The sequence below is a fragment of the Siniperca chuatsi genome, linkage group LG9 (assembly GCF_020085105.1).
Source record: "Siniperca chuatsi isolate FFG_IHB_CAS linkage group LG9, ASM2008510v1, whole genome shotgun sequence".
NCBI classification, from domain to species: Eukaryota; Metazoa; Chordata; class Actinopteri; order Centrarchiformes; family Sinipercidae; genus Siniperca; species Siniperca chuatsi.
The window spans coordinates 1286557-1301533 of NC_058050.1; the positions used below are offsets into that span (position 1 = coordinate 1286557).

Here is a 14977-nt window from a genome sequence, read left to right on the forward strand (position 1 = left end):
TTTACTTGTAGCAGAGTATTTCTACTCTGTGATATTTACTACTTTTACTGAAGTAAAAGTGCTTCTTCCACCTCTGCTAGTATAGTTGTAGTAGCTTCTAGAAATAAGTAACAAATAGTTATAATAAACATACAACGGACTTAATGTCTAACATTTGAACGCACCTGATCAGCAGGCCCAGGTGGCGAATTTTCCAAGCGGTACCAAAACGCAACATCACAGTTTTCAGGTTTGTGAGAAAGGGAGGGGGGAGGAGGAGGGAGAGAAGGGGAGAGAGGAGGGAGGAGGGGGAGGAGGAGAGGGGGAAGAAAGGGAGGGAGGGGAGAGGGGAGGAGGGGGGAGAAAGGGAGGGGGGAGGAGGAGGGAGAGAAGAGGAGAGGGGAGGAGGAGGGGGGGAGGAGGAGAGGGGGAAGAAAGGGAGGAGGAGAGGGGAGGGGGGAGAAAGGGAGGGGGAGGAGGAGGGAGAGAGAGAGGAGAGAGGAGGAGGAGGGGGAGGAGAGGAGAGGGGAAGAAAGGAGGAGGAGGGGAGGGGGAGGGGGAGAAAGGAGGGGGAGGAGGAGGGAGAGAGGAGGGAGAGAGGAGGAGGAGGGGGAGGAGGAGAGGGGGAAGAAAGGAGGAGAGGGGAGAGAGGAGGGGGAGAAAGGGAGGGGGAGGAGGAGGGAGAGAGGGGAGAGAGGAGGGAGGAGGGGGGAGGAGGAGGAGAGGGGGAAGAAAGGGAGGAGGAGGAGAGAGGGGAGGGGGAGAAAGGGAGGGGGAGAGGGGAGAGGTTTTCTTCTGCTGTTTGTTTCTGAGTAACTTTTCATCTTTTGAGAAACTTCTTTAAACCTGCGTTACCAAAAACACTTTTAATTTGGAGGTTTTAACCGGAAGCCACCCTTCCTGCGCGTGCCTTGACAGAATAAAGGCCGCGGAGCAAATGCGGAAGTTTAACTGAAGTCAGTTTAGCAGAAACAAAGCAGCGAGTTGAAGTTGAACTTCGCAACTGGAAACGTTACTTCTCTGCGAACCGGAGGAAACCTGAACTGTGAGTTTATTTCAGAAACATTCACCTTTTATTACCTTTTTTTTTTTTTACTGTAAACTAACTTCCTGCTTTACGGTTAGCAGATTGTAGGCCACCATTAAAAGTTGATGCCGAGTCCCCAAATACGTTCCCTCTCTCTCCTGCGGAGGAGCGCCACACGCCAGACTGCGTTTAAAAATCTGTCAATTTACTTTCTAACGTCGTTTCTTTAGAGAAGCGACACTTTATCCGTGAAAAACGGGTTTTAAATTGTCTTCATATTTAATAAAACTTCGACATGAATCACATAAACCCAGCATCGTTTATTTAAATACAGTCCCATCTAAGGGTTCGTTCGCGTGGTATTCCCCCCGAACTTTTTCCACCAAAGCGCACAGTGGGCGATGGCGGTTGGGTGACATATAAAATTTGAAATCGCGAAAATAAACTGCGGCATTGTAGATCGAGCATACGCCGAACACACCTCCGCTAACTTTACAGCCCTATGTCACGTCCTGCGACGTCTCTGTATTTGTCTGAAAGCAAAGAATTATTAAATAACCAAACTTTTAAATGAAGTTTGGTGAATTTTGAAATCGCAATAGGTGACCAAAGGAGTGGCAGGGTCCGTCTGGTGAAAGATGACCTACTGGCTACCAGTCAGTTTTATTAACAGTCAGTTTTATTAACAGTTTTATTAACAAATGACTATCAGTGTGCACCTGCACACTACCTGCACACCTGCTTAGTTTCACTTTCACGCAAGTAATGAGTCCACCTGTCGCCCGGCCATAAATATATTTAACTTTCTTTCTTTAAGTGAACCTTAACCTTCAACAGATTTATTCACGATGAACGTCTTCTGACATGTTGGGCACCACTTTAGCTTCCTGTTACAGCAGCTACCATTGTTTATAGCAACGCTCACGTCATGTTTTAGTGATTTATTTGCATTTATTTAATATTGTGATAATCAGAAATATTCAAAATGACATCACGGTACTGGTTGTGAGCTGTGAATTCATAATCGGGCACATGATGATGATATTTTGCTCTTTCTAAGCAGATTCGTGAGACTGTGGTGCGTTTGTGGAGAAAACTAAGAGATGCAGCTGATGTTCCTCCTCCTAAAAACAAACGCACGACGGCGTCTCGTTGTGGCAGACGTTTTCCCGTCAGACTGAGCTGTGCTTTCTCTGTTCTGTCTCGCAGCTCCATCATGGCCACGACCGTTTACGCCTCGACGACGGCTCCGAACCCCAAGTCCTCCTGCTTCATCGTTCCGTCGGACAACCTGTGCAAAGTCCGCTGTGGGATCAAAGTCATTGAAGTGGTGAGTTCGGAGATCCTGAAACCTCGTTCTTCCCGGCGCCTCTGAGCTCTGCTGACAGAGTTGGGTTATGTCACGAGGCTGAAGTCTAAGTCAGGAGTGAGCTTTTTGTGTATTTAGCTGATCTGAGCTCGGTAAATAATAATTTGGAACAAGTCCTGTGCCAAGACTGGTCAGTTAAAGGTCGATTTTTCAAACAGCGAGCCAGCAAAGCAAACAGCGTTTATGACTCTTTGCTGTTGCTGTCTGAGTCGATGGTGGTTTCCATGTGACCGTGACAACCAAACAAACCAGAGAGAGGGGAAACGAGCTGATTTAACTGGTATCCGAGTTCCCTGAATTACACACCTGCTCACCTGCAGAGAACACATCGGTTAAAGGAACAGTTCGACATCTCGGGGAAATGAGATGAGGGAAAGAGAGCGCGTTTTCAGTTTGTGCCTCCTGAGTGAAAGCGCTGAAACGTCCGAATGTCTGTAAATAACAAACAAGAGCTTCCTGTCCGAGGCGTGGAAGCTGTGTGTGAGAGAATAACTGCTGACGTCATGACGAGCTGAGAGCATCAGCTGTGTGTGGAGCGATGAGGAGGCTGGAGCCTTCCTCACATGAACACATGAAGCCGACAGAAGCGTCACGTTTCCATCGTCTGAGCTTTTAATGACGTCGTCTCGCTGCGTCCTCTTCTTCTTCTGCTGCGCTTTAACGGCAGCGGCTGGAGGATCAGCTCCACCAGCTGTTCGCCTCCATCAGCCAATCAGCTCGCGTTCTCGCAGCAGCAGCGAGTCACGTTTTCTTTGGATGGTTTTTCTGGAAATGTGGCTAAAATCTGAGCTCCATGTAGATGCAGACCTGGCTGATAAACTGAGTTTAACTATCAGAAATTGTATGTATTTATTTATTTATAGAGCGCCAATTCATAACAGAAGTTATCTCATTGCACTTTTCCTACAGAGCAGGTCTAGACCGTACTCTTTATAATATTAATTAGAGACCCAACAAATCCCACCATGAGCAAGCACTTGGCCACAGTGGCAAGGAAAAACTTCCTTTTAAGAGGCAGAAACCTCGAGCAAAACCAGACTCGGGGGGGGCGGCCATCCGCCGCTGCCGGGTTAGGTTTAGGTTAGGTCAGAACCAGACTCGGGGCTCTGTGCGTCCCTGTAAGCAGCCCCTCTCAGACCTGCACCTCGTTCCAGTGGTCTCGTGTCTGAATAAACTCTGCTCACTTGTGTAAAAGTCCCGACGCCAATCTGACTGAAACACTTCTGACTCTCTTTCAACTCGACACCAGTCTGACTTTAACGCCGTCGGATGAACAGTTTGTAAGTATCGGCTCCTGCGCTAAAGAATCAATCCGTTTAATAAGCTGCTGTTCTGTCGGCAGGGATCGGATCAGCCTGTTAAATCATTCCTAAGCCGCGGTCGTAATCTGAGCGACAGTCCTCACCTCCGTGCGTGAATGAAAACATCCAGCAGCAGTCTCTACGTGCAGAGCCCCAGCTGTCCGTCAGCGCTCGGGCACATTGGACTTCAGACAACAGCCGTCTAATAACCTCAATGACGAAACTGAGACTCGAGGCGACAAACAGCCGTCGCCTCAACAGCTGGATGAAGCCGGCGGCGTTACAGCGAGATCCTGCAGAGCCAGACCGATACTGACTGTCTGAGAGTTTACACGACCTGTAACGCCAATAAAACGGCCAGTAAACGCATCTGAAAAATAAACTCTAACCAGCTGTTAAACCGTGACACGGTTCCTAAACATCTTTCTGTGCTTCGGCGTCTGGTCAGTTATGACAAATACGCCGACACGATACATCTGCAACAGGTCTGTCGGTCATTATTATCCCAGAACCAAAGCTCACGTTTGTCCTGAAACAAAGACTTTCTGTCTCCGAGCGTGAGTCAGGTTCAACTGTGTCTGCTGACATCATCCAAATACCTGAAAACAAAGTGTGTGTGTGTGTGTGTGTGTGTGTGTGTGCGCGCTCGACTCAGTTTCTCACCTGCTGCTGGTTTCAGTTCACTTCTTTGTCAAATCAACTTGATTGTTGAGCTCAAGTCAGACAGCCGATCCTCTGCAAGTCCCTGCAGGTAGACTCGCTCCTGCGAGGACAAACAGGACGGGCGACTCTGAACCGACTCGTGTGAGACCAAAACAACACGAGCTTCACCTGGTTTATACAAAACACAGGCTGCGAGGTCAGACCAGTCAGACCAGCGGCTCGCTGCGGTTTAACAGCGTCGTGTTGGGAGTAATCGGAGGGGAAACTCATTGCCGCTTCACTCACTGAAAGCTGCTGATAAAACGTCCTTAAAGCTGTAACGGTGCAGAGAGTTGCGAGGCTTGATGAATCCGATGAGCTGGATTCAAAGATGGCGCCCAGTCGCTCCCGCCGTGTGGCTCGCTGCACGTGCTCATCAGAGTGAAGGCTCTGAGACAGTTTTACAAATAGAAAACCTTCATGGATTAAACAAAGATAATTCCTGTCGACGCGGGAAAACGCGTCCCGGTCCTGACGGGCGTCTCTACGATCGGAGACAAACGCTAAAATAACGTCCGCGTTGTCAGAACAGGGCTGCAGCTGATGATGGTTTTATTATTGATTTTAATTAATTTTTTTTTTTTTTTTTTGATTGAATCTATTAATCGTTAGTCTATAAAATGTCAAAAAAACAGTGAAAATAACGGGCGTCTCCATTTCCCGGAGTCCACAGTGACGTCTCGAACCCAAAGGCTCGCTTTACGAGATGAAACGGAGCGGCAGGTGTTTTCTCTCGAGACATGACTCGAATCAACAGCTGGCGCTTTCTGTTGATCGACGAACTCATTAATTCAGTTTCAGCTCTAAAGATGTGACTTTAGTCCCGACTTAGTCCAGGATTCACTGCGTGAAGCTGTTTCTGATGTAGTTCCTAACGATTGCTTATGATCAAAGACGTCTCTGCAGAAGTCCGGGTTACAACTCTGCCGTTCGTGGGCTCCAAAAACTGGGAGCCCACTAATACTTGTGGGGCCAAAATGCTGGACTCCACAAGTTTTAAAGGGCTGTTTTGAGGGTTCAGACGTGGTTTTAGGGTTGGGGTTAGGCTCTTAGGTCCCCACAGAGAGTGTGTGACCTCTCTGTGACTGTGCAGCTCTTCAGGAAGCTTCGGACTGGGAAGTGAAAGCGCTGCGGAGCCGGCGGTTTGTGAGCAGAGCGCTGTCGTTAGCAGATCTCAGAGCTGCTGTCGCAACACTTGACAAATGTGTGCGAGGGCTGCGCGCCTGTTTGTCCTCCAGATCCTCTTTTTGTGTCCGCGCTGTGTGAAACCTCCCCGCACGAGGCCTCTGTTGTAAAACGCTCTTATTATCAAACTCTGAGGACGGACGCGGCCCGATCGGTACACGTCGATCGAATCCGCAGCCCTGTCGGTCGCTTTCAGCTGTCTCGGTAACCGAGGCCGTGTGGCGACGCCTGGGCCGGGTCTGAGCGCCGAGCTCGGATCAACGTGCTCGTCACACGCGGCCTGAAGGCCAGAGTCTATTGGTCAGTTTGGCCTAAAGCAGAATAAACCAACAGCTTCCCGCTCTGATGTCAGCGACCCTCTGGCGTTTCCTCTCGCTTAGTTTCTCAATCAAAAGCTGGAGTTGTCGGTCTGTCCGAGTGTTGACTCCAGCGTCTCCTCCGGGGGCAGGTCTTGACTGTTTTAGTTCCTCAGCGGTTAAATTTCTGTTTGGGTGAAAACGTGGTCGATGGGTCTGTCCTGAAACGACGCAACAACGACACTGAGTTTGACCGCAGGAGCTTAAAGCGTCTCAATAACACTTCAGCGTTTATTTGATCTCAGTCTGAAAATGCTTCCAAATACACAGCGCCTGCAAAAAACACACAAGCTAATAAATAAGCGTGTGTGTGTGTGTGTGTGTGTGGTCGATCAGTAGGTTTATTACAGGTGAAATGCGGTGACGGAGCCTGTGCTGAGTCTTCACATGATGTCTCTGACAGCAGATGGAGCCGACGCTCTGTTTAATCTTTATATTCAGGCGGCAGACGGACATCCAGCCCACCGACCGTCTTTAGAGCTGCGACGATCAGTCGATCGACAGAAAATTAATGGGCAACTAGTATTTTTTTATTACTAAACAAAAGCCAAAACGTGTGATGGTCCCAGCTTCTCACGAGTGAGACTTCGCTGCTCTTCTTTATCACATGATGATAAACTGAATCTCTGTTTCAACAGTTTAAAGCTCAAACGTCATTTTGGACTCTGAGAAACAATCTTCACTGTCTTTTCTGATGTTTTATAGACCCGAACGATTTCATTTTGAGAAAATAATCGCCTTGATTAATCGATAATGACGATCGTCAGCTGCAGCCCTCGCTGGATTACACATTATGTCTATAAATCGGCCGTCGGCTCGTCTGTGGTGACGGCGGGTTGAGAAATGATGAACTGTCGTCCGTGTGAATCCTCACTGAGGAGCTGACTCAGTTTGTCTCCGCCGGTGTAAAGGCTGCACAACCACCTGCATCTGTGTTCAGCTTCCCCAAACGCAGATTCAACAGGAAGATCAGCGGATCAGATCATCTGCACCACTTCCTGCCGTGTGTGTGTGTGACGTCAGACCACATGACCTCTCTGAGAAACGTGTGAACCAGGTAAATAACCAGCTCAGGTGTGCGTCAGAAGACGAATGACTGTGTAGATTAATAAATGATCATGAGCTGCAGCCCTCCGCTCAGATGGGCAGCGTTGCTGTGCAGCAGCAGCTCCAGCCGACTCAGTGAAAGTGGTTTCTGGAGACCGGCGCAGCGCTCAGACGGTCTGCGCTTCAGACTGATTTTAGCTCTGTGGTTCGGGGTTTGTCTGTGACTGAAGGAAACGTTTTTTATAAGCTGACGTTCAGCTCGCCAAACGCAGAATACTCCTACAGTAAAGGCCAGCGGTGTCACGGGGACGGAGTCTGGAGTTCGCTTCACCACACGACCACAGAAAACAGAAAATCCCCGTCCTACACTTCCTCGTGTCTTTACAGCTCCACTCTTCTTTATTTTTCATATTGATGATGGATCAAAGGCTCCTAGTTTTGGTTTAACGGCACAGTTGCGGTCTGGTTCAGTCTGATCCAGAGTGTCAGCGTGGGTCTGAATCCAGGCGGCCTCCTTTCAACCCCAACGTGAACAAAATACTAAAGTCTTACAGTTTTAACTAACGGCAGAGCTTTAGAGGTGTTCGTCTGCTGAAACCCAGCAGCGCTGCCGGCATTGCTTGCTTTTTAATTTATTTGATTTTATTATTTGATTACATCATCACATCCATCTGTTTTTGACGCGTCACTAACTGAGCAAACATCTGGATCGAACTTTCCTGAAATACAGTTAAAGACTGGTTTTAATCAAACATTACAAACATGAACAGTGAACTGTATGTTCTCACTTTGCAGAAGATTTAACAGCAAATCCACTAAAAGCCATAAACGTGAGCAGGTTGGCTGAAGCACCCGTTCATGTTTTCACACGCGTTCTGATGGATAAAATCATTTTTAAAAATGCAGAACATGACCGTGAGGGACGCCATCTCCACACTAGACAAATGCAGCGAGCGTGTTCGCAGAGCTAAAGCTGCGAGGACGAACGGAAAGTGGCTACGAGTTTCCTGTCACGTTGACTGTTAAACTCCCGCTGCTCTGTGGACCCCGAAGCCTCGAGTTCGGCATCTTGGCCGTCGCCATCTTTTCTTTTTTTTTTTTTTTCCGAAGTGACCATATTTGGACGAGAGGGTGGAGCTAGCTGGCTAGGTCAGCAAGGTGCATCCGTAATTCACATTAACTGTGATATTAATTGGGATGCTAATTTCGGCTAACGAAAAACAGGCTTAAAACAAAATGTGCTTACCGGAAAAAATTAACATTCCTTTTAGTGTCTTTTAATAATATGTACATTTAGTAATATGTAGGGCTGCAACTAATAAGTTTCAATTAATCTATGTAATGATTTATTTTCTTAATGAATGTTTTTTTTTTTTTGTATAAAATGTCAGGAAATCGTTGTTTCGTGTCGGTTACTGCGTCTGACAGCTGCTTCTGCTGCGGTGTATTGGCGGCTTTGGGTCTTACCATTTTAAATATTCCTGTGGGGGTGTCTGTCAGCAGGACGGGGGCTGACCACCTCCTTCCTCTTCCCGTTGACTCATTGTGGTTCAGACGCACACAGGGTGTGTGTCGGGAAGCAGCCGCCGCCCACACAGCCGAGCGGTCGGAGCCGTACTACCACAACAGTCACTTTCAGTAAAACCCACAGCGGCTCCCCGAGTGCGTTCACGCTGGTTTTATGTGCTCAGACTGGGAATGCATGTTGCAGAAATCTCTCATATTGAACACTGCAGCAACCAAACCGTCACAGTTGAGCCACTTTCACATTTTCTGCCTGTTATGGGACGGGTGTTGAGTTTATTGAAGATGCTGATATTTACTGTATGTTATGGTTTCAGTTGTGAACTGTTCCTTTTAGTCTCGGGGGGGCCTGAGGGGTGATATGCTCATGTCACGTGGTTCCTACCCGTCACCCAGTCTAAGACGCAGCTGAGTCGACCCAGACGAAGTTCAGGTGAAGGAACATTGAGGCTGGAATTTGTTTTCAGTTTTGCCAAAGAGACATTTGTTCTCTAAACTTCTCACATGGTTTCATTCCAATAACTGTTCAAATGATCAAAGATTAGAGAAAAGTCCAAAAACAGATTTGTGTATCAGGACTTTGTTTCTTCTTCTTTCTTCTCCCATTAATCATCTCACGACCCCTCAGATTTATCTGCTGACCCTTTGGAGGGGCCCGACCCCTAGGTTGGGAACCACTGGACTAAACTAGCTAACTGTATATAAAGCAGTTAAAACTGGCTAATTGTATGTAAAGCAGTTAAAACTAGCTAACTGTATATGCTAACTGTATATAAAGCAGTTAAAACTAGCTAACTGTATATAAAGCAGTTAAAACTAGCTAACTGTATATGCTAACTGTATATAAAGCAGTTAAAACTAGCTAACTGTATATAAAGCAGTTAAAACTAGCTAACTGTATATAAAGCAGTTAAAACTAGCTAACTGTATATAAAGCAGTTAAAACTGGCTAACTGTATGTTAAAACTAGCTAATTGTATATAAAGCAGTTAAAACTAGCTAACTGTATATGCTAACTGTATGTAAAGCAGTTAAAACTAGCTCCACCTGGAGCAGCTACAGCAGTAAAACGCTGCTCTAACGTTGATGCTTCAGTATTAACAATCTAATGTCAGAACCAGTACTTTTACTGCTGATACTTGAAGTACATTTGGCTGATAATACTTAAGTAGAAGTACTTTTTTACATTGTTGTATTGGTACTCTTACTTAAGAAAAAGCTCTGAGTTGTTAAAGGAAACCAACACACACAAGGAGACATTTAAACTTTAGAAAGCGGAATCAAACTTATTTAGATTTAATAAAAGTTTGGACTTGTATCAAACGAATCTGGAGGCAGTTTTACAATAAAACAAAGAATAAAGACACAACACAAGAAACTGGTCCAGCCAGTCCCTCACCTTGATCCCGATCACAAGGTGGTGCAACAGGACACGGATGCACCTCCGACAGGTACTCCACCTGTGGAAGCTGCTTCACCACAACAAAGACCCAACTGTTGATATCATGACTGTTTGCTCATGGACTGATTCAGTGTTGGTTTTTTTTAGTGACTGTTTGTAAATACCAGGTCCTTACAGTGTGCAGCAACAAACTCAGATCCAGTACATGAATCCCTGCACGCAACAACATAATGATAATGATGATAATAATAATAATAATATCAATGAATCCGTCTCACCAACACAAAGAGAGGACTTCATTATCAATGATTCTGCAGATTCATGTGTTCGTTCTGTTTGATCGTCTTTGTGGCTCCGATTTTTGATGTTGTGAATATTTATAACTGTAGCTGGACTGATGCTGTTTTATTTATTTATTTATTTTTTTTTTTAGAGTTTACAAAATGTGATTACAATATATTGGCTGATCTTTTTTTTTTTTTTGATAGGCATCCGATAGTTGTGTTTCATGAAAAAAGAGCGACCCAGAGTTTGTGAGGATCTACCTGCCGGCGCTCTCTGGTGGACAAACTCTTTCTAAAACACCTCGAGCATCTGTTCCTCTCTTGAAACTTACTTTGCTTCGTTGGCTGACCTATACGCCGATATGTAACCTACATATTGTTGTGACTAACCCGTGTACAGGGCGATGTAATTGACGGTGGGACGTTCTTGGTCACGTGCTGGGTGCGTTTACCTGACGGTGTGACGTCGAAACGTCCCGCCGTCTGTCTGTGATTCTTCTTGGTATCTTATTGATGACTTCCGGCCTCAGCGGCATCCGTTATCGTGTTGTCTGCCTGACTTGTTTCCTGTCTCTCCGTCAGCTGCTGTCCTTCGTGGCCTTCATCCTGGAGGAGGTGGTCCACAGCTGCATCAGCTGCACTGCTCTCTACTTCTTTGAGTTTGTCAGCTGCACGGCCTTCCTCTTCACCCTGCTGCTCCTCGTCCTCCTCTCCACCACCCTGCACACCAGGGTCGGCATCACCTGCTGGCCCAAACTGGTAAGAGCTCCCTCTGGTTTAACCTGCTGAGGATCACCTCCACCCAAACTACATCTGTTTTTTTTCCTCCTCCGCAAACGGAGCGTCTAACTCTTCCTTCGACGGTTTTGGGAATTACGTTTATTCTCTTTCTTGCTGAGTTATTTGTTGAGATTGATACCTCCATGTCTGTTTGGTAAATATGAAGCTACAGCCAGCAGCTCGTTAGCTTAGCACAAAGACTGGAATCAGAGTCAAATACTTCATTGATCCTCGAGGGGAAACTCTTTCGTTACAGCAGCTCGCTGTCACGCCAGCGCACACGGGAAGAGAAGCACTAAGCAAATCAAATATAACACAGGTCAGATACATTAAGTACCAAGTGGGTGTAAGTATAAAATAAGTGTGAAGTACAATAAAATGGGGGGGGGCTAGCCTGGATCTGTCCAAATTTCGGACAGCAACTAATGATGATTTTCACTCTCGATCATTCTGTAGAGCCACACTGACGTCTTCAGTCCGCTCGTTTCGTCCAAAACTCAGACATTCAGGTTACCGACACAGACGACCGAGAGCAGCTGAAAGCGGGGAATGTTTGGCATCTTTACTTGAAAAATAACCGAGGCGATCAATCGACGATTTATCTGTCGATCGATTAATCGACCAATCGTTGCAGCTCTGTCCAAAGGGAACAAAGTCCACCTACCAGCACCTCTGAAGTCACTGATGAACACGATCGTTAGTTTCAGTACAAAACCCGACGTGTTAGTGTTGGATTTTAGTTGTCATTCATGATTTCTTCATAATAATAATAATAATAATAATAATAAACTTTTGAGTGGTGATAGATTACAAGGCAATAATCAATGCACATAACGCATCATGTGGGACACAAAAGAACACATTCACATGGAGTCTTTATTACAGAAGTGTTAGTTATATCCAGTTTGCCTCGTGTGTTTGAACATTAAAACTGTGTATTCAGGAGCAATTATATAAAGCACCAGTAAGTGTTTATGAAAATACTTTTTTTTTTTTTTATGATATTCTGTACAGTTCTGGTCCATCTTTCACAGTTAAACCCGGTCTCTGTGTCGCTGCAGTGCTCCTTCGCTATGGCGGCCTCCGAGCCGCCGCCGCCGCTAACCGCCTCTCCACCGGCTCGCCTACAAACACAACGAGAGAGATTTCACTAACCTCACATCGATAAACGCTTCCTGTCCAGCACAGAACTCGTAACTGAAACGGCATGAAAACAGACTTTGCAAGTTTGTTACTTCCTGCTTTCGATCAATGTTTTTGAAAGATGCGTATTTGCGAATTAAGGCGCTCGACTGGCTGGACGTGAAAACACAGGAAGCGCGTTAGCTGGCAGCCTGTAGCGGTCGTTCAGAGGACGCTAAATGCACCGTAGTAACCTGGTTACGTTAAAACACGTATACATACAGCAGGTCGGTCGTCAGATTTCTACTCCGCCCCCGACTTTAATTTGGAAGTTCTGCGTTCTTGTTTTAACTACCAGCTTGTGCTTTTTGTTTTTCCTCACAGCCGCAAATGGCCCGAATTTCACAAGTAGCCAAATCTTCAGCAGCGGAAACTTTAGACTTCTGGAGGCGACTCTGTGTTTGTTTTTTTTTTTTTTTTTTTTTAGATGTGACAACGACCTCCGATGCAGTCTTTCGTCCTGCACATGTAAAAAGCAGATTAGAAACGCGGTGAAGAGAAGCCGACACACAGGGCTCAGACCAATAAACGCAGGGTTGTCCAACAAACAAAAAAAAAAAAAAAAAAAAAAAAAAAAAAAAAAAAGCAGACCCTGGTTTAACTTCACCTGGCAAGACGCTGCTTCGGCCAATCAAATGCGTGCGAGCTCACGTTCCTGGAAGACGACTTTGTAACGAGAACGCTGCGTTTCTACTTTTTTTTTTTTTTTTTTTTTTAAGAGTTGGAAAATTCACGCGCCCCACCGACGCAGGGCTGGTTTTAGTCTGAGCTGAAGTACCGGGACAGGATGCGGCGTTTGAGGCGGGAGGCGGGGCTCTCCTACAGGCATCGTCTTGTCTGGCGTTAAGTAGCGTGAACGTCGTCTTCTTTGTGTCTGTCAAAACATCATACTGACCTCTTTTGCTGAGCGCCAGAGGTTAAACTGCTGTTTTGCGTCAGGAGTAACAAGAAGCCGGCTGTCTCCACAGCAACAGGACCGTCTGCCTCTGTCACCAGAAAACATTAATATTAATTATTATGCAGAAATACTAATTGAACAGTGAGATGTAGTGTTTTTGGTTTATGCTGAGGCCAATGACCAAGGTCTCATATGATGTCTAACTTCTCATAACCACTGACCTGCACCGGTTTGGACAGTTTCCTGGAGTCCAGCACGAAGGGGTGGCAGCGGCACAGAGCCCTGGCGAATCACAGCGTCCATCAGATGTGGTTCAAGTTGGCCGCTGCAGCCAATAACGCTCTCCGGCTCGCTCTTTTTTTAAATAATCTGTTCTGAAATATATATATATATATATATATATATATATATATATATATATATATATATATATATATATATATATATATATATATATATATATATATATATATATATATATATATTTTAAAAAAATAAAATGTTCTTCTCCTCGCGAGAAAAAAGTGTAAATGTTAGTCCAGCGACGAGAGCAGAAGCGGCGGTGAGTAGGTGGCTTTCACACGAAGCACGTCTCTCAGGTGAGGCGATGACTTCCACACACCTGAGTGTCCGCCACGACAGCTCCACTTCACCCTCATCTGCGCACCTGAGTGGAAAAGCTCCTTCTCCACCAGGGGCTGGCCGCACGTCTGACACATCCTGAAAAGCTCCATCAAGCTGCGGTTGTAAACGACAGTGCAGTCCTCGTCGACGTCGTCGTCGTCATCGGACGTCGTTACCGAGCTGAACTCCGGCTCCGAGTGGAAGCTGTCGTCGACCGACACCACGATGCAGAAGCTTTCGTCCGACGACGCCGCGGACGCCGCCGCCTGCGGGGCGGGCTGGGAGGAGCTCCCTGCACCGCCGCCGACCGTCTGACCAGAGATACAAAAACAGACAGGTTAGCAGCGGCACTGCTGGAAAACAGTCAAGTGCACGCACCTCGCACCTCCCGTCACAGGTAAAAAACAGGTAAACGAGTGTTTATTGCCGTCAGCAGCCTCCTTTTTAATATCAGTGATGTTGTATGATTATCCAGTGACTTATTGACAGCTTTACTTGCATTAAAGATCTGCCAATACAAATATTATCGATTATAAAGGGTGAGAATGAGGATTCAGGGAGGGGGGGGCCCCCCCTGCCTGTTTGCACGGGGCCCCTAACGCCCTGAACCCGGCCCTGCGAGAGTCAGTCAGTCCGTTAAAGTCACGCTGTGATTATAAAGGTTAACGTGTGTTAAAGAGGAGTGAAAGCTGTAATGGATGCTGACCTGCGGTCTGCTCCTCTTGGGGGCCGGCGGAGATGAGTCGGTCCGGCCGGGCTCCGCGTGCCGTCTCCCGGGGAACACGGACGGCACGGCACCGCTCTTCAACATCGGCTTGGGCGTAATGTTGAGTATTTTAGCGCGGAAGTCCTCCTCGTAGTCCTCGGGTTTAAAGTGCAGGCTGCACACTCGCACGCCGCTGTACCTGGAGACCGGGGTGTTCTCGTCAAACCTGGGGTTTTGAATCGCGGTCAGCCATGTTCTGCAGCGCTGCGGGTCCCGCGTGGGCAAGCCGTGAAACACGACCCCCATCGACTTGGCCTCGTCGTAGCCCTTACAGCCCGGGACGCAGCACCGCCACGGCATCGCGGCCCGGACACACGCACCGGAAGCTGCTGCCAAATGTCAAATATTCGCGGCTGTAGCGGCGAAACGTGTCGCTTTTATGTCTTTATAGCAGGAAAGCTGCGCTTCTTCTTCTGCTGCTTCTTCTTCTTCTTCTTCTTCTGCTTCTGCTTCTGCTTCTGCTTCTTCTTCTGCTGCTGCTTCGGCGGTTGTGTATCAACGTTTCGGTGCATTACCGCCACCAACTGGATATTATATATATATATATATAT

The 14977-nt window shown here is 46.8% G+C and overlaps 2 protein-coding genes across 4 annotated transcripts in view; one reads left to right on the forward strand and one right to left on the reverse strand.

Annotated features, from left to right (window-relative positions):
- The first annotated feature begins 865 nt into the window (after positions 1–865).
- The window catches only part of cmtm6 (CKLF-like MARVEL transmembrane domain containing 6), a 22543-nt gene continuing 8431 nt past the window's right edge, over positions 866–14977 (forward strand). For both annotated transcript variants that reach the window (XR_006379103.1, XM_044206875.1), the window contains exons 1-3: positions 866–1024; positions 2216–2336; positions 10759–10935. Coding sequence is in view for 1 of the 2 variants with exons in the window: in XM_044206875.1 (XP_044062810.1) it covers positions 2223–2336; positions 10759–10935 (291 nt within the window). In the remaining variant the exon portion in view is untranslated. The remainder of the gene's footprint in view (positions 1025–2215; positions 2337–10758; positions 10936–14977) is intronic.
- LOC122881111 lies at positions 11815–14902 on the reverse strand. Of its 2 annotated transcripts, XM_044206874.1 has the most exons (5): positions 14367–14902; positions 13486–13971; positions 13258–13416; positions 13034–13124; positions 11815–12080 (listed from the first exon to the last, which is right to left on the reverse strand). In XM_044206874.1, the coding sequence occupies exons 1-2, from the start codon at positions 14724–14726 to the stop codon at positions 13570–13572; spliced, it is 762 nt and encodes a 253-aa protein (XP_044062809.1). In that variant the 5' UTR covers positions 14727–14902; the 3' UTR covers positions 11815–12080; positions 13034–13124; positions 13258–13416; positions 13486–13569. The 2 variants fall into 2 exon arrangements, with proteins under 2 accessions (XP_044062809.1, XP_044062808.1); XM_044206873.1 differs by having other exon boundaries at positions 11815–13124.